This window comes from Cryptotermes secundus, unplaced genomic scaffold, assembly GCF_002891405.2.
Source record: "Cryptotermes secundus unplaced genomic scaffold, Csec_1.0 scaffold320, whole genome shotgun sequence".
Lineage (NCBI taxonomy): Eukaryota > Metazoa > Arthropoda > Insecta > Blattodea > Kalotermitidae > Cryptotermes > Cryptotermes secundus.
In genome coordinates, this window is record NW_019731221.1 from 2,398,993 (window position 1) to 2,419,401 (window position 20,409).

The 20,409-nt window shown below is 37.7% G+C and overlaps 1 protein-coding gene across 1 annotated transcript; it reads left to right on the plus strand.

Moving 5' to 3' along the window:
* Positions 1-1,608: 1,608 nt before the first annotated feature.
* On the plus strand, positions 1,609-10,448 carry LOC111866478 (mitotic spindle assembly checkpoint protein MAD2B). The gene is made up of 5 exons (XM_023855450.1): positions 1,609-1,690; positions 2,931-3,218; positions 3,701-4,007; positions 7,753-7,921; positions 10,115-10,448. Exons 1-5 carry the CDS (start codon positions 1,609-1,611, stop codon positions 10,241-10,243), a joined length of 975 nt encoding a protein of 324 aa, XP_023711218.1. The 3' UTR covers positions 10,244-10,448.
* Positions 10,449-20,409: the final 9,961 nt, after the last annotated feature.

Below are 20,409 nucleotides of genomic sequence, written 5' to 3' on the forward strand. Positions count from 1 at the left end.
AAAACAACTTAAACACCAAGCTTATAAATATGGAATTAGAAACAGATAGTAGAAAAACAGGTAAAAATAAATTGATGGTTAATGTAGTTTGTAACAGAATGTGGTGCATAATATTTCTAATACATTCAGTTGACTCCTCTCCCATGTATCCAAAATTCTCCACCCTCCAGTGCCAGTTTTGCCATTAAAATTGATTTCCGTTTTAGTATATCAGTTCGAACATTAGCTTATCTCAGATAACATTACAAGTAATTTTGATCATAGGAGTTTGTTTTATGTTAGCTCCATCCGTATAGTTTCGTAGGTTGTGTTACTTCACTCAGGTGTTCATTTTGCTCATATAGAAAGCCATGTATTTGAATATCAAAACCTTGTGCCATTGATTTGTGTGAAGGTTTATGACAGTGGTCTATTCATTATACAGATAGAATGTTGGACATGGTCTGTCATCTTGGACACACACACACANGATTGAGATTCTCCATCCAAAGGGGCCAAGTGAATATGAACCCCTCCCACACCAGTGACAGAGATTAATCCAGTTTCCAGAATGTTATACTTTAAATATACACAAGACAGAGATAATATCAAACATAATACTTGTGTAACACTGTTCAGTCTTTTACCACATATGGTGAAAGTAAAGTGGACTCTGCTTAGTTCAGCATCACACCATTAAGACCTCCAAGGGAAAAATGGTATGAGTGGTCAGCTTCAGCCACTGGCTGCCTTAGCCCTGAGTAAAGAAACCCTTGTACTGATGAGGTTAGGCTGGTTAGGCCGTAGGATTGGACTGGATGTTGTGGAGAAGAAAAATCTCTGCTCCTGCTATGAATTTAAGTCAGGTGACCTGGTTGTTATGTTCACTGAATTGACCCATTTGGAGATCATGTAAGCAGGCTTTCCCCCAACACTTGATATAGGACACAGAAATCTCCTATGTATTTCTTAGTACAGGTGTGTTTAAATTTACTTCATCTTATGTTAAAAGATGCAAATATGTATGTTGCGTTTAATGCATATACACTGTCACCCATTCAGTTCATATAAAAAGGGGCCAGAAACATTTCCACTCATTAGAGGTTAAATTACTGCTTACCACTGAATAACTCCCCCATAAACAGATATTAATCTATTATTTGACAAATCAGAATACCACACTCCCCGAAATGTTACTGTGCTATGTGTAAGACATCATGTGTTGTCTTCCATGTTCATAGGACACCTTCAAGGCATTTGTGTGACCTGGCAAGGTTTGGAAATTATGGAAAGAGTTTTACATTATAAGAGTAGTTAATTTTAGTTTAAGGTGCATCAGTAACAGCACAACAGAATCGTAGTTACTTACATACAGTTACAACTGCAGATTTAATAATAATTACATATGAGCTTTTCTTGCTTTAATGGCTGTGAAGTAATTTATTACATCAAAATTAATCCACTTTGTAGTACCACACTCATTCGACAGTGTACTTAGATTTGGGAGTCGATTGTATGCCATAAATAATCTTAAGTAATTTGTAATTATTTCAAGCTTGCTGAAGCTCTTCTCACATGGTGTAACTGTAAGAGGCAGAGTAGAAACAGGGGAGAAAGGGGAATATTATAATGCTGATTGTGTGTTTGGACAGTAGTCGCAATGATGTGGTTCGGAATCAGCTGGCAAAGAATGAGGTGTTGCTGATTCAACGTGAGGCAGTAAATTTTGCACCTGATGCTTACAGCTCCTTTTGATTAAGGTATTTTTTTTGTCTGTGACATGTAGACCAAGAAGTGGATTCAAAATCCAGTGACGTTTCATGCAGAACTTCAGTTCCCCGACGTACATCAGCTTTGAGTAAATAAAGAATTTCTTCTTCTTCTATACAAAAATAATTGTTTGAAAGCATTGTTTATTAGATACTGGAGTCGGTGTGCTGCAAATGGCTCAGTTTTTCAGAAACATTTTTCACCTATGTAGGTAAACATTCTGTCATTCCTGTGACCATCCAAATGGCTCTTCCTCTCCATTTTTTTTTCTTCTAAATTTGGCCATGGATGATCAATTTGAGGCAGTTTTACACTCAACATGAATACCTAGTTATATTAAAGAAAAAATGGGTAATATTATTTCTTTTCTGTCTGTTTGCCTACTTTACAAATAATTCTCAGTGCAGTGGTTTCACATGTATGGAGCCCACCCCAATTTAGCATTCCCTTTTAGCGCCCATAGAAGATTTCAGACGGAAATGGTATTAATCATTTGACAACCAGAAATGTGTGTTTTGATTTACTGCTACCCCCCATGTTACTGCTAATAATATCAGTGAACACTCAGTAATACTAAATTGTCAGTTTGCTAAAGTTTAAATGAGGCTTACCTTCCTAATTTTTAACATCCATTGACAGCTATTACTTGAAGATGAAGGGAAAAATGCAGCTTAACGCTTGGTTAGTGAAAGTTACAATTACTTGCTCTTTTAATGAAGACAATACACTGGATTCATTGCTGGATACATGGTCTGCACTCACTATCTTCATCTGAAATCTGCAGTTGTTTTCTGGGCAGTGTTCGATAGACTGAGAATTCTCAATAAAGGGCGTTTTCTTTCATTGTTTTGTGCCTTCAGGAGTGTGATACTTCCTCCAGAGGCTCCGAGCAGAATATTCTTGCATTGAAAATATGTGTATTTATAAAATGTAATACAAAAAAAGTGTCAGTCATTATACTCTTGGGCAGCTTCCTTTTTACCTTGCATGTCCTAATTCACCTCTACAAGATACCTAAGCCTTGCAATACCTTGATCTTTATTGGACTTTATTAAATGCCAAGGTAGTGATTTATGAATCCATTATCGTTCCTTCCCTCAGTGTGAAAAATTATGCTTAGTGGTATGTAGTTTGTAGTGTGTGGATTGATTACCTTATGTGAGTGGATATTTTTATTACAGCATCCGATATTTTAATTGACTTCCTGGAGGTTGCAGTTCACAATGTCTTGTATGCAAGGAATATTTATCCAGCAAGTATATTTGTAAGAAGAAAGAAGTATGGCGTTCCAGTTCAAATGTCAACTCATCCATATTTAAATGAGTATATAACGGAGTGTCTTAAAACCATAAGAGATTTGTTAAAGAAGAATGAAGTGAGAAAAGTAACTGTTGTGTTTTTTGATGAAGTTCACAGACCAATTGAGAGATTTGTGTTTGATATTCTTGATCTCAACAAAACTNGGCTTGGTTAGTGAAAGTTACAATTACTTGCTCCTTTAATGAAGACAATACACTGGATTCATTGCTCGATACATGGTCTGTACTCACTATGTTCATCTGAAATGTGCAAATGTTTTTTGGACAGTGTTCGATAGACAGAGAATTCTCAATAAAGGGCGTTTTCTTTCATTGTTTTGTGCCTTCAGGAGTGTCATACTTCCACCAGAGGCTCTGAGCAGAATATTCTTGCATTGAAAATATGTGTATTTATAAAATGTAATACAAAAAAAGTGTCAGTCATTATACTCTTGGGCAGCTTCCTTTTTACCTTGCATGTCCTAATTCACCTCTACAAGATACCTAAGCCTTGCAATACCTTGATCTTTATTGGACTTTATTAAATGCCAAGGTAGTGATTTATGAATCCATTATGCTTCCTTCTCTCAGTGTGAAAAATTATGCTTAGTGGTATGTAGTTTGTAGTGTGTGGATTGATTAACTTATGTGAGTGGATATTTTTATTACAGCATCCGATATTTTAATTGACTTCCTGGAGGTTGCAGTTCACAATGTCTTGTATGCAAGGAATATTTATCCAGCAAGTATATTTGTAAGAAGAAAGAAGTATGGCGTTCCAGTTCAAATGTCAACTCATCCATATTTAAATGAGTATATAACGGAGTGTCTTAAAACAATAAGAGATTTGTTAAAGAAGAATGAAGTGAGAAAAGTAACTGTTGTGTTTTTTGATGAAGTTCACAGACCAATTGAGAGATTTGTGTTTGATATTCTTGATCTCAACAAAACTCTGAACCAGTAAGTAGCGACGGAAATATTTTGTTTCTGTGCCAGTAGCCTCCAAGAAGTTTTAATGGAATAGAAAATAAAGTTTGGAACATAATTTGGGGTTAGGTATATGAAGAAACTTGCCAGTACTGTGATTATATATATAAACATCTTTAGCATGCAGGCACTGCTGCAGAATTGTCTCAGAATGTGTTTTATATGTATGTTAATATAAATAGAATGTAATTAGCTTACATGGAACTAACCTAAGTGATTACTGAATTTTAATTTCTGTAAAATGATATTTATTGTAAGTTCACTAGAACAACTAAAAGGGTCTGTCACTAAATTATGTAATTAAGTCAAAAGATTGTGCAAACAAAAGAAATGTATTTTATATTTGGAGCCATTTTGTTATATTATCATTAAGCAGTAGTATTTTAATGTATACTTATATCACTGAGTTAGATTTCTNACTGAACCAGTAAGTAGAGATGGAAATATTTTGTTTCTGTGCCAGTAGCCTCCCAGAAGTTTTAATGGAATGGAAAATAAAGTTTGGAACATAATTTGGGGTTAGCTATTTGAAAAAAATGCCAATAATATGATTATGTATATAAACATCTTTAGCATGCAGGCACTGCTGCAGAATTGTCTCAGAATGTGTTTTATATGTAAGCTAATATAAATGGAATGCAATTAGCTTACGTGGAACTAACCTAAGCTATCATTGAATTTTAATTTCTGTGTAAAATGATATTTATTGTAAGTTCACTAGAACAACTAAAAGAGTCTGTCACTAAATTATGTAATTAAGTCAAAAGATTGTGCAAACAAAAGAAATGTATTTTATATTTGGAGCCATTTTGTTATATTATCATTAAGCAGTAGTATTTTAATGTATACTTATATCACTGAGTTAGATTTCTTAGTAAGTCTGTAATAATTCCAAACAAAACATAAGTTACCAGTATAAATTTGAATTACTTATGTGGGGTTTAGATCACCACTCAGTGGTCAAACATGTCAGGCTAAAGCAAATAAATTGACAGTGCAGTCTCACTTAGTAGAGTAGTAGAGAGAAATAGTGTGGATAATTATAAGTAATGGATAATCCAGCCACCATACTTACCATAATATAAGACTTTTATACACTTGAGCATCTGNGACATGTCAGGCTAAAGCAAATAAATTGACAGTGCAGTCTCACTTATTTGTGGTAGTAGAGAGAAGTAGTGCGGATAATTATAAGTAATGGATAATCCAGACACCATACTTACCATAATATAAGACTTTTATACACTTGAGCATCTGAAAAAGGGAGGGTTGCATAGCAATGACATACTTAGAAAGTACCATGTTCAAGTTAGTACTTTTGCATTAGCTTATGTACTGTGCAGATAATGTTTTAGGGGCAATAATATAACTGTATCATAGCATTGTGCCTCATTCAGCTCAAGGTCAAGGATGTATGTTTACTGCACCTCCTTGTAGCAGCGTGCTGTATGTGGGAAGTTGGTATCATCTATTTATTTATTTATTTATTTCGTCTATAGATCATTGTTACATGATATAGGACAAGTCAGTTACTGTACATTGGCTGATAACAGTAAGAGAATAAAGTTACAGTACTTACAATTGTTTACCATAATTACAGTAGTTAAGATTTCATATAGTGTGAGGTGGAATCCATATTAGGTCCCCTCAGCACATCGGCTTCCATATGTCCTATTGTACCTGTACTGATGATAATGCTTATGGAGAATCTGATGGAATGAAGATTGGCAAGGGAAACCGAAGTACTTGGGGAAAACCTGCCCCAGCGCCACTTTGTCCATCACAAATCCCACTTTACTAGACCGCAGCGGTGGGAAGTCGGCCACTAACAGCTTAAGCTATGGTGCGACCTTTGAGATAATATTGGTGAATTTGGTGATAGCTCTGGTATAACGTTTCTCTGTAGACTCTACACTGCAACATCTCATTACATCTGTTCTCCCTTCCTGGTGCTAGGAGAGATATCTGCAAATGTGACAACTTGTATATGTTAATGTTTCCCTGTATGGCTAACATAATGAAACATGGATCTACTACTGGGATTGTGAAGTGAAATATGCAATCAAAATTTGTGGTTCACCCATTCCCATGAAATTTGGGGCCCAGTTTTTGGCTGGGAAATCATAGTCATGGTACTTTAGGATTTAGAAGGAATTTGCCAATGGCCTCCATTCCATGCAAGGTGACAACCATTGGGTTTCCTGTGCTGCTGTGCCTTAGAATTTAAAACAGGCCATAAAGAAAAATGATGAACGAAAATGACAAGAATTGTCCTGCTTCTTCATAACAATGCTGCAATACACAAGTCATGAGAAGCAGTAGCTACCATTTGTCTCCATGGCTTTGAGTAATTAAACCAACTACCTAACAATCCGAACCTGGTCTCCAGCGATTATGTTCTGTTCTGAAGAGATGCCATGGGGTATGGTAGACAGATACTACTATGTTGGAGGAGTGTACTGCCTGCATATTCACAGTAGAAACATAACCTTGAAGATGGATGCAGGACATTCCTCTGAAATGTGGTAACAGTGTATTACTACATCATATCACATCACATCCCAGAAGACAGAATCCTCACTGACATGTAGAATGTTTGTGGTAGATGCCTCCATTTATTCTTGACCTTCCTGCAAATTAGGTGAAAGAATCCATTTCTGATATGGCAACATCCATAAGATTCTGCTGATCACAATAAAAGGTTAATGGTTGACAAAGGGAAGGCATGATGATTATCTAGTATTTTTCCATAACATGTAAGTTTAAATTTTGGCAGAAGGAAGGCCCCACACATATCAAGGACTAAACTTGTCACTCTTTAAATGTGAGCCAATTGTTTATGCAGTGATATCATTTTAATGTCAATTTATGAAGGCTGTTTGAATTGAACATATAATAAAATGCATGTAAATAAACATTTTTCTGACATATTGTTTATTCTAAGTGATAATGAAATGGGATGCTTTATTGCTGTTGCTTTTTAACTTCACTTTATGAAAGCTCAGTCTTGTCTTCAAGACTTGCTGAATTTAGTCTAGGTTTTTCTTTGTACCCTCCTACAGTTTTGGCAGTTGTCAGACTTCAATAAATATCAGACCATACTTTGGGGGGAGTCCATGTTTACAACATTCAGAACTGTTTGGAAATTTGTTAGGTTATCTTTGCAGGAAGGCTACTTTGCCAAGGAGGCAACTTTCTCGAACCATGTTTTCTGACAAGTTATTAATATTTAAGGGAAGAAATTTTTGTTTTATGTATTGCCTGAACTGATTTTTTTATTTATACAGTATTGTGGGAACAGTCTTTACCTACAAGAACAAATGATAAGCCCTGTACCATAACAGAAATTTCCAACTACAGACATGAATATTTTAAGCTGTAGCCTGCCACTTTGTACTGTCGCCTCGGCAATGTACTTCTTTATATCTGTGATGAATAGAGGACATGATGATGGATGGAATCATAAATGCAGGCATCAGTCACAGTAACATTTTGTCCAGTTACATAAGAGAAACATCCATGAACATTTAATATTATATTCTGAGACTTTGATTGAAACAACTTTTCAATTTCAGTTTTGAAGCATTTCTGTGATTCAGGTGTTTTACAAAGGCAGTTTTAATTTAACTGGAACTGTGGAAACAAATGCTGGTGGACCACATGCGGCTTTTAAACCACTTCTCATGCAAATAATATAATGCTGTTATTTTTTTTACAGAGATGATCCGTTTTTCCTTAAAGGTGAAGAAGCTCTTCGAGGATTTTGCCTGAAACTTGCAGTAATTGGAAGTTATTTGAAACCTCTCCCAGAGAACAGTACTTTTCGAGTGCAAATACACACTGTAGAGGCTGTGTCAGTTTCCTTAGCAGAGGATCCTAAATACCAGGTACATTTGATTCTGAAGTAATTAGCATCCAAAAAACTAGGGGTCATCTTATGTTCATGAACAGAAAGAAATGCATAGTTAGGGCAGAGATTTTGCATTAAACAGTTTTGCAGTCCACACATGAGTGAACCATCCCTTTATTATTAGATGTACCTGCTATATGAGAACATAGCATAATTACTGAATAAAAACAAGTAGAAAGGGTTTTTACTGGGCAGTACCTCTTGTGCTGCAGCAGATTGTATTTAACACTGTTAGAGAGACTAAGTATGTGCATGAAGTCGAGTCCTTGAGAATGCACCAGTCACTCAACTACTCAAGAATTTCTCATCATTTTATGGAATCAGAAGGTTCATTACTTTGTTCACGAGGGCCATCCACTGGTCCCTATCCTAAGTCAGATGAATTCAGTCCATCCCCAAATCTTGTTTCTCTATGATTCATTTTAATGTTATCCTCCCACCTACATCTAAGTCTTCGTAGTGGTCTCTTTTGTTCTGGCTTTCCCAGCAACACCCTGTATGCATTCCTATTCTCTCCCATGTGTGCCACATGCCCTGCCCATCTCATACTCCTTGACTTGATCATTCGGATTATATTGGCAAAAGATACAAGTTATGAAGCTTCTCATTATGCAGTTCTTCTCCAGTTTCCTTTTATTTCATTCTTCTTGGGTCCTGATACTCTCCTCAGCACCTTGTGCTCAAACCCCCTCAGTCTGTGTTCTTCCCACACTAAAAGTTTCACGCCTATACAAAACTACAGGCAAAGTTATAGTTCTGTATATTTTAATCGTTATATTTTTAGACATCAGGTTTGAAGACAAAGTTTCTGAACTGAATTGTAGCAAGCATTCCTGAATTTAATGTGCCCTCAATTTCCCCATGAATTAAACTTTGATTTCTTAGTGTCATTCCCAAATATTTTAACTCAGCCACATTTTCAAAGAACTATTAACTATCTTTACGTTATGATTTTGTCCTGCATTGTACAGCTAGAGAGACATGAGTCTGAAATTTCAGTTCTTTAAAATGGGGAAAAGAAAACTGTTTTACATTAGTTTAAGTTCTGAGATGGAGAATTGTCATATATGTTAGTAAACACAGTAAAATTACTCTATTTTCTCCATTTTTTTGTGTTTAAGGAACTTGGGTATATGGCATTATGTCTGTGCATCTGTCCTGCTAATAATTTCTGTACCAGCTTTCATGAAATGTGGGAAAAATATCAAAATGGCATCGTGCAAACATCTTATACGGTAGGAAACCCACAACCAGTGGAGCCCTGAAAAATGGAATGGATATATATGTTTTCAAAAAGTTTTGTATTTGGGGGGATTTTTTTTTGTGGGTGTCAAGAATAATACAGTTGGATATGAGGTTCTCTTGGCAGTGAATGTTAAGAATTTGCTCTTCTGAGATGTGACACCATACAGTTCTGTGGATGCATACCAATGTTCAGGCTGTAGGTTCCTCTGAAACATTGGTGCAGGTCTTCTGAATTGCATAGTGTCACATCCTAAAAGACTTAATCTTAAGGAATGTTTAGGTAATGCCTTTTTTTCACACCTCTTGAGCCATGCCTCATGAGCTAAGGAGGAGCATGCCGTATTGCATGCCTTTTCTTCCAAGAAAGAGGAGAGGCAAAGTGATGCACGTTCTTCCCACCAGAAGTGGATTGCTCTTGCCTCTTTGCTTGCAACTTCCTGGAGTTTTGTGTTGCACTTGCTGTAGCATTTGTATTATGCTAAAACTGCAGGTTTTCTTCGTTAGGATTTAGTTTATTTCATTGAAATGGAGTCGAATAAGACCAGTGTTTACAGTTTGTAGAAGATTATCATCACTGTCCAGAGATGTGGAGTAAAACAGACAAAGACTATAAAAATAAGTAAAAGCACGATGACACTCTGCAGAACTTGGCAGAAAAGTATTCGTGGGATTCAAGGAGCATTTTGAAGAAAATAAAAAATCAAGGTCCTACTTCCATAAAGAACATTTCAAAGTCAGAAATTAGAAAGGTGGTTCATAAGGTGACAGTGTATTCTCTTCAAGCTGGTTTGCATAGATCTTCCGAGGGCTGGCAGAGACGCAATAAATAACAATGATATAAGTTTCTTTTGTAGCCACATAGGTATATAACAAGGTTTGTTCTATATGAGCTGTCCCTGTAACAGGCTTTGGATTTTTATTTCAGGACTTCCCTTGGATTGAAACTGACAAGCAAGAAACTGAACTATACAATCCACACATTGTACCTATCAAAACACTGGACACAAGCTTACTCAAACTGCAGATGTATGTGGAAGAAAGTAGTGAAAAGTAAGTGATTATAACCCATTGTGTGTTTGATGGAACAGTTCAACATGAAAATGTATGCTGTAAATTATGGATACAGCTTCCCACCGAAATGTATAAGGGCTCTTTTCACTACACCACAGTAATATTGAACGTTGTCCATGGTCTTTATATTCACATATTAGTAACTAACTTCACGTGACTGGTTGTCAGTAAACTGACATTTTCTTTTATTAAGTTTTTTTTTTAATAATTGCAGTTATTCCTTCAAACCCAGAATCCTTTGAGCACTAACCTTGTACACTAACTACTGGTCTACCTATTAGTTTGATCCTAACTGTTACCACTGATCATGAAAACAGGGCTCTCAGTTTATTAACATATAGTCTTGTTTTCTGTCTATAATGTAACAATATTAATTTAACAACATTAATTCACACTTAATTCACTACATGTTCATTAAATGTTTAAAATCTCAATAAAACTATTAAAATGTATGTACATTTAGTGTATATGCTACATTAAAATACCGCTGCAGTATTTCCTAAGGTTAACTTACCACATTTGCTCAATTATAATGCCAGATTAACTTACTTAATACTGAGTTTATCACTCTACATGTGAACATGGTTTAACATCTGACAAAAATGGCTACCCCCCCCTTCCTACCCAGAGGAAGCAAGAATCTGATTTTTTAACATCTCAGCCTATATAATTATCCATTCTTTTCTCTTATTTTTGTGTTATTTAATGTTTATTGACATTTGTCATTTGAAAGGCCAGTTCAGTGGTTTCATAAAGTTTTTCATGTGCTACCCAGAAGTTGAGGTCACAATTAGCTTGGCCTGACGTTTAGGATGTAAGAAACTAACTTCCCTACAACTGACATAGGCCGTATGTTACAATTTTAGCTAAAAAATCAGTGCTGTCATCAAGGTAGGAAACCACAGGCATTATTTTTCAGCCAAGTTCTTTCACTGTAGTGGTATGAGATCTTACACACTGTTTTTAAACTGTGGGGCATGAGGATATGATAATTTTTCTTTTGGCTCCTGTGCTAGGTTAGATAAAAATTCTGTAAAAGTATTGTGACATGTCTGCTGAAAGCCTGGACTGTGAAACCAGGAAAGACAGCTGTTGCTAGGGAACAGTTTTGCAAACATGTCCATTGGCGCAATAAACAGCTCTCTGCAAAAGCAGCGACATAATGCAACAATAGAACTGTTGGCAAGGGTGTTTTCTGTGCTGTTGGTCCTAAGGCTATATGAGAAGGACCAGGAGGACGAACGAGTCTAGTCCAGTCTAGTCACTTAACATGTGACAGTATATTGAAAAAGAAAAAATAAAAGCAGATGCTGCTTAGCTTCCTGTGCTAATTTTGATACCTGTGAGCACTATTTTGTGTATGTAATGGAAGGAGATCTTCTCCTCTGTGATATTTGTTTATTTGTACAGTAAAACTGAAATACATGAATATACATTTTTTGTTATATATGTGTGTTTTGTGATGTTAGTATGCTTATGTTATAAAGCACAATAGATCACTGTAGGTCGCGGTGCAAGGGCCGNCAGTGAAATCTCGATTATCCGTGGGCGGATTAACCGGTTTGCGGCTTAACCGGGGCTACTGATGCCTTTTTGAGGCNTATAGCAGCATCTTGCCACCACATTGAAAACATGAAAACCCAAGTCATTTACGGCATCAATCAGTCATCAAAGGCATATCACCATCAACAACAAAGATATCAGTAGTGAAGAACTGTCTTCTCAATGTTTTCATTCCAAGTTATATATTAAGTTGTATATGAAATCACTGATAGAACCAAAACATTGTTTCTGAAGCTGCAGTGAAAGAAGAAGAATACACCAACATTCACAAATTATACACCTATGGTTTTGTGTGTGAATAATTTTTATTTAGGTTTTTCCAAATGTTAAAATTGACTTTTTCTGTGATAGTGACAAATGCTAGTGATGAACCCTCATTCTAAAAACTTGGATTTCAAAATATGAACCAGACGTAGCATGAATTCAACCATGTTTAAATAATTTAAATCTGATGTATACTGAAAATGACATTGTATAAAATATTGATTTTAATCATATTCATAATTTTGCCAAGTCAAAATGCAGAAAACCACTTGTGTAATGTACCTGTCATAGGATTACTGGTAATACTACTTTTGTTTGAAATGTTGTAGTGTGACATGTTAACCTTGGTAGTCAGGCCTAGTGAAACCTTATTTAGAGGTAAAATCTTTACCCGGTTTCTAAGATTGATTTTATAACTTGTATTTTGTGTATTTTTAACCCTGTCTGTCATTTGTTATCATCACCATTATCATTAGAAATCTGTACTTTTTTGTTAAAGCGAATAACTATTAGTAATCAAGCTGGCAACATCAATACACATGACTATAGGATGGTGTACAGTCTCAGACAACATTTGTGATGTGTACTCTGTCCAAAACTATGGCATTATAGTAATATGAGTGTAAATAATAATTATTTTGTTAACACATTTTATGAATTTGTATTTCAAAATGTATACGTCCTAAAGCATTGTAGTAGTAGATGGGATTTTGCTTCAGACATTGCATTTGCATATTATAACATGAAACTGTCAGGTGTGGTAGGCTCTTTCCTAAGTATGCCAGTGGTTTGAAGAGTTCTGAAATGTCCAGCGGCAAGCTGTACCTCATCAGTCATATTTTTGATCTAGAATACCATATAATAAATTCATAGCTGTATGTGTGCATTGTTCCAGAAACTCAGTTCAGTGATCACAAGACTGTTCAATGTCTATATGAACATACTGTCACGTGTTGGGTATGTGACACACGACAAATAACTTCACGCCATTTTAGATCAGGCGAATTTATTCCACTCACCCTTACACTTACACAATTTACAATTTCTCAATCACTGCCATCGGCAGTATCACAATTACTTCTCCTGCTGGAGTCACTGCCATTCACTTGATACAACTCAATAACAATGGACCTCACCTCATACTGAATACTAGTAACCCTCTTGTAACTCAATACTCAGTCCTGAATAATGTTCGCTGCACCTTATTTAGGCTTGGCTAGAGAACACATTGCTGCTCGGCAACAGATATCAGGTATTGTTGTCAGGTGTTTCTACCTACGCACTGTCTAGCAATAGTCACTGCACGGACTCACCTGTTGCATGACGTCACATCCTAGTGGGGAGGGGTGTTTACTGACCGTTGCTTAATGTGGGGGTAAGTGACGTCACTCGTGGAAACGCAGAGTTCACGTGACCCCTACTTCCTGTTGCGCCATCCGTGTTACAATAGTATGAAAGTTGGTAAAAAAGGTAAAGTTGTCCCTGTGCTTAACTAATTAAGCAATACCCCATGAACACACATGGAGGATTGGATGTATAGATCGACATTTTCTTGACCTTGGCACTAGTTGAAGGCAAGTGGTGAGCTTCACGCCCGGGCCGCTTAACCCCCTGGAAAGAGCCCCGGGTACCACTTGTTTACCTGCTAGCTGCTGGAAGTCATAAAAGAGCCGCCAAAAGGTACCTGTATGTGGTATCAAAAGTGACTAATAGATGACACTGCATTGGTAAATGTTGTCTTCGACTTTGAGTTGATCACTTATAATGTTGGTGAAGATCGTAAGATGGCAGTCAAATCGTTGTTCGTTCTGCCATCTACAGTATTATGTGCTAACTACATGTATGTGGTGACAAGGGAAGAGCAGCTGACCGTGGTTATTAACGCCATCTTCCCTCCAGAGTGTATGTGAGAACTAATTCGTAGGCGCAGTAAATATTACCTGGAAGAAATGCAGTCAGCACCGTGTGACCTATGGATGCTTAAAATATATTATTATTTAAAATGGGGAAACAAAAATAATGTACAAGCTATAAAAGTGATTTATTTGAAGATACTGTCGATGGCAAGACCAGCATTGCTTTCAAGAAAAGTTCACAGATGTCACTGCATGTTCATTATTAATATCCCTACATAACAATGCCCTATGCTTATTTTCCTTTTATTTTGACTTTTATTTACGTATTGTTCACGTAATGATTTCACGCATGAGCAATAGGTAGTAATGTTACGTCACCGCCGCACCGAGAGGTGCACGGATTGCATCCAATCACAGTCGATGTTTTGGTCATCTATCAACATGGCAGCGCGCGCAGCCTTTCAGTTGGGTCTCAATCCCGCCTTTGCCCCCTGCCTCCCGCCCGATGCTTTGTCGCACTCTGCTACGGCTGCAATCCTTCAGTATCGTGTTGGTAGTGTGTTGAAGAGTACGATTAGACAGGGGGAGGCGCTGTTCCTAACCGGGTTCACTATTCTCCTTTAGTTTTAGTCGTAGTTTTGAAGTAAACGATCAAAATACAGTTCATAATGGAGCCTCAAACCCAGGAGAGTGTGGCTGGAGGATCACCGGCCGAAGTTCCCAATGATCCAGGGTACGTTGTCATCTTTTAGATTTTGTGTGTCCGTTTCAATCACATCTCTCCTGTGTGTAGTTATTTTTCGTGAGTTAAGTGTTTGAGTATGTGTGTGGTTATGCCGCTGCATCTAATGTGAATAACAGCAATGGATGTGATGTGAATGTGCATTTTGGACGCCGGACGGAAAGCAAGGTGCCGGCTGGTTGCGAGGCTTGCAGCCGGCTCTTTGTGTAGGCCGGCCTGGAGTGAGCGGGGGTGGCGGTATACACATCCCTAAAAAGTCAAGGCATTAGCAGACGTTTCATGTATCTTCACGTGTTTGTTACCCGTATTTGACTCGACAGAGTTAAATAAATTCCTAACTGTACTATGAATCCACTCTTGCACGAAAAGACTAAAACGCAGGTGACAGCTTGCGTTCAGGACGGAAAGGAATTGTGTTCACATAAAAGGAACGACAGAAACCTAATTTGTTACCGTACATTACGTTTTAGCGTGGTTTTCATTAATTACGTCCCTGTGAATAGTGTTCCAAAGTGAATAAAACATGTGAACATCATATCTCATGTTTATTTTTGTATCGGAATTTTCTCTGGGATAATGTCGAGTGACAAGGATATTATAATGCCTGTGGGTACAAAATGTCTTCAGCTGTACCCCTAATTTTCAGCATAACCCAATTTATTCTTTAAGAAGTATTGGTGAACCAAATTTCGTATCAGGATGTCTGGTGAAATCGATCAGTTACAAACACACACAGTCTAATGGAAATAATTTATTGAGTGTTTGGTTTTCTGAATGCCTCTGTCATGAAACAATACCCGCTAATGGATTCGTGTGGACGCGTTTGTGCCCAAATCCGAAAACAGTGTCCCATAACGTTACATCATATTATGGACATGAGAGTTAAGATTGAACACATAATCCAGTGTTAATACTTCGCACTGTGCTCCTAAAACAGAATACAATTAATCCATGTATCGTCAAGTGTAAAATGCAATCTGGCTGTCCGTCATACAATTCTTATTATGCGTTCTTCGAACTGTGCATTAAATTAACGGATGTAAGGCGTGTAGTGTCAGTCCGCATTTTTCAACTCGAGAATCACTTTATGGATTATCATGAAATTTAGTACTGGAGAATTTTACGAAGAATTTTCGGGTCGTGTGGATTTCTATTCAAATCGGTCATGTTTTAACGATGACTGTACTTGCAAACCTGCATGCGTTTTGGTCACGTATCTAACCAAATGTTCATCGGGAACACAAATGTTTCGGACAAATGCTGTAGAGAAAAATGAAACACGTCTTATGCCCCATTTTTTTTTTCTAAGCCCGTTTCGAGGTAATTAAACAGAAGTGTGCTATGAATACTTTTAGAACTTTTATATCCAACTATTAACCATGGCTTCTAGAACACAGTTGCGGTTTAAAGAAATATTTAGAGTGCTAAAAATCGGATTTGGTTTCTGCTTCTAATGTAGAGTTCTGTTACAATACTAGTTAAAGCAGTATGTGTGTATATGACCATCTGTGCACGAGGTACAAAGAACGCATGTGAAAACTCCGTATTTCGGTACGGAGCACACCTTTACAGTCCTGTTGTTTAGATTAAAAGTGAGTGGTGTTTTTAAAAGTCCTGTAAAACATGACACGCACTGGATACGAGGTAACCGCGAATTAAAAAAAAATCATCCTGTTTAAGAAAATATTTGTTTGAGGAATCAGTGGTCACATATAAAAAGTTATCAGGTGTAATTATACCAGGAAGACCAACCATCGTTAGGTGTGAAATTGTTCGGGCCATCTCTTGCCGCCTATGAGAAAATAAAGCACAATACAGAATATAAAAACTGAATAGACATTTTTCTGAAGTGGGGAAACAGTTTTCTTTTTTCACTTAGACGTCCTGTCTGTCTTAATTTTATTGTGAAGCTGGGTTACGATTTTCCATAGGGTACCGAAATTTCTGGCGATGTTTCAGAAGCTGAATTCATCACCGCGTTTTTTAGTGCATTTCACAGCGGTGTGTCAAGTGTTCATGTCACGACTAATGACAGATAACAGAACAAATGTTTGGTGGTTTTAGAGATATGTGCGGGAAGAGGTGTTGTTGTTGTTGTTTTTTTTGTTTTTTTTTTTTTTTTTTTTTTTTGTGCCCCGGCGTTTTCCGGGAGTGGCTTAATAAGCCTACAAAGAACCCAAGTTAAGAAGACGTCCTGTCAGTTTGCTAACTAATATATCTGGAGTTTAGAATGGACGGAAACGAATTTTGTGGAAGGTTAGGTGTGAGTTAGTTGGAATGTGCCGGAAGGAAGGAAGAGGGGCCTTGCTTGTGCACCCGTAGGCATGATTCCAAGCATTGCAATTGCTTAGCAGCCCGTGTGTCTGTCATCCGGCACAGAACAACTCTGCCTTTACCGGAAGAATTTTGACGATAATTTATATACCGTTGTATATTGTTTTCAAACCCACCGGCCCGTGAGTGTTTCTAGCAGATGAGAATTATTATTCTGAAATCGCCCGTATCAGATAAAGAATTTTCCACACTCATTTTCACATTGGTTTTTATACCTTTGTAATACATCATGATTTAATATAAATTACTGAACACCACAGTTAACTAACTCACCTCGCAACTATTGCCGAGGTCAGGAAAGTGTGGATCTATGCATCCGCTCCTCCATACGCCTTCATGGCGCAGTGCTTAATTAAGCACAGGGACATCTTTACCTTTACCGTAGTTAACTTACGTGTAGTATTGTCTAGAGAATTTCATTCTGAAACTCGTAAATCTATTGATGATACTGCCAATTGGCAGAAGTGAGAACACACTGTTACCCCATTTTTATCTAATAATAATAATAATAATAATTTTCAAGTGTTGAGCTTGTTAGCCTGTTCCGTCCTTAAACTTCTGTGAGGGTTTATGAGCAACTGGTTTTTCTTTACTCGAGCAACTTTACTAGCCTGGAATTCCTGCTGAAACTAGTGTAAGTAACCTATACCAAATAAGTGGCAAATAGATTAGGTTTTCAGTTGAAAGTTATCAGTTTATACCAGTTTTACCACCACAGTGACAGGACATCGTTAGCCGTTCCATAGCTCAGACGGTTACTGCCCTGATTCCCACCGCGGTAACCCAGGTGTTCGATCCAAGGTCAGATCATGTGAGGCTTGTGGTGGACAAAGTGGCACTGGGGCGGGTTTTCTCCAAGTACTTCGGTTTCCGTTGCGAGTTCTCGTTACTACTGCCCCCCCCCCAGTCATTAATTATCCTCCCACCAAATACCTTGCAGTCCCGGCGCTGCCAGTCGTTGAATAACAAACTTAAAAAAAATATATATGTGATCTCGAAGTTTGTTGCGAAGATATATTAATAGAATTATTGTGCTCTTGGACATTATACGTCGTTCTGTTTTTTTAAGCGCAGTATTTCGGAGATAAGGACTAGCTCTATCGGTTGGGACCAACTGATGAGATTTTTACCTGAAGACGGAGGCAGAATGCAGTCTCCGAAGCTTTACGTTTTAAATAAGAAATAGGACGGCGGTGAATGTCCCAAAACAATAATTGTACTAGCATTAAAAATATATGGGTACTGATTTTGCTGAAACACTTGTAGGTGTTTTGTTTTTCATCATGATCCCGTTTATTTTTCATTTTACTGTTCCACAGTTGTACGGGGCTAATGTCCCCCCTGTGAGGCGGTTGTTTTGCTAGAATGCCTACTGAGTTTTGCACAGTTGTATGGGGATAATGTCCCCCCTGTGAAGCGGTTGTTTTGCTAGAATGCCTACTGAGTTTTGCACAGTTGTACGGGGCTAATGTCCCCCCCCCGTGAGGCGGTTGTTTTGCTAGAATGCCTACTGTGTTTTGCACAGTTGTATGGGGATAATGTCCCCCCTGTGAAGCGGTTGTTTTGCTAGAATGCCTACTGAGTTTTGCATAGTTGTACGGGGCTAGTATCCTCCCTGTGAGGCGGTTGTTTTGCTAGTGTGCCTACTTTATTTTGTACAGTTGTGTGGGGCTAGTGTCCTCCCTGTGAAGCGGTTGTTTTGCTAGTGTGCCTACTGTGTTTTGCACAGTTTTACTGTTGTAGGTAATTTGGGATACATGACTAGAAATGTTATGATATTTGTAATTCACTCAGTATACCTAGAAATCAAGGTCTTTACTATGGGATGGACATTTAACTTTAAGAGTCGATAAATGCACACCGAATTTTGGCGAGGAATCCATTTTTGCTGCCGCATGTAAGATTAAGAAGAGAACGGAGAAAATCACTTTGGAGGGCCTCGATATCTAATCCTGTTTGTATTCTGGCCTTCATAACCTCTTTACTGGATGGGAGGGGATCATGTTTGTGGGTTCATCTCCCCGTCTGTAATGTCTTGGATGGATATATGCCTAGCTAAAATTTGTGCTGGATCAGAAAAAGGAAGTAACAGGACGGTGCATGTAATATTTTTAGCCGAAAAGTAATTAAGATTGATTTCATTTTGCATGAGTTTTAAAAAATAAGCAGGTTGGCTATGAAGCTTGTCAGAGAGACGTCACTAATAAGTGACAGTTCTGTGAGCTGTTTCTTCATACAGGTTAGCTGATCCTAGCTGACGTAAGGGAAAACTGCTATCAGCTTAAATAAGACCATAACTACATGTAGAAGAACAAGGATTCTGGACATTGATACCGAGATATAGACCATATGGAAGAAGGGATATTGGTCAGCCAGGTACAAGATGGCTATAACAGGAGTGTAATTTTATCTCCTCCTTCTTGGTCATGAGGGTCAATGGATAGGACTCTCCAGTTTCATCTGTCTTCCAACAATCTTATCATTTCTATTTTTTGACAATTTTTTCTTGTCGGTAATTTTTAGTACCTGGCTGAAGCATCTTGTCCTGGGTCATGCCTTAAGGTTCGGCCACACAGAGCGCTACGCGTGTTCGCTACGTACGCTGTGTACATTCTGCGACGCAGCTAACGTAAGGAACATAGCGTACGTAGCGTACGGAAGTCTGTGTGGCCAGTCACATTGGCAATAAAGGGAGATATTTTTCTGTTCGCATAGCGAACATAGCGTACGTAGCGCTCTGTGTGGCCGAACCTTTAGACCTCTATCTTATAAAATTTATTTTTATTATCCTTCTCTGTATCCTCGTTTATTTTTTGTTTATTTACGATGCTCTCCATATCTAGGCAATGAAAAATCGGTTAGTAAGATGACTGGTGCGGTCAGACGCGACTTTCAGATATTATTTTTAACTTGTCAGGAATTTCCTTGAAATTCGACCAGAAAATAATTTATTTTGTATCGTTATTCTCCGTATATTTTTATCCTTCCCTTCATCCCTCTCATAACTTTATCACGTTTCCTGCTTTCTCTGTTAAAACACTGAAGTTACGTCTTTATCCTCCAGATGGCACAGTTTCGAACATGCTGCCAATACGTTTGTAAGTACGGGAGAATTACTACGGCGTGAGAAAGATATAACATAGGCCTGCACGCAGAGGAAACACACATAGATAGCCATAAACAGCCGTCCTTTGTACGAGGGAGTCAGTAAATAAGTCACAAATTGAAGTAAATCAGTTTTAATGGACATAATAGGTTTTCTGTGTGTATCGCTAGGTCACAGCACAGACCAGCTTCATGACAGCGTAAGTAGCAGACGCGCATGCGCATGTTCAGAGGCTGTTTTCAATAGTCAAAATGGTGGCCGTGCTTGAGGAGTGTACTATCGAA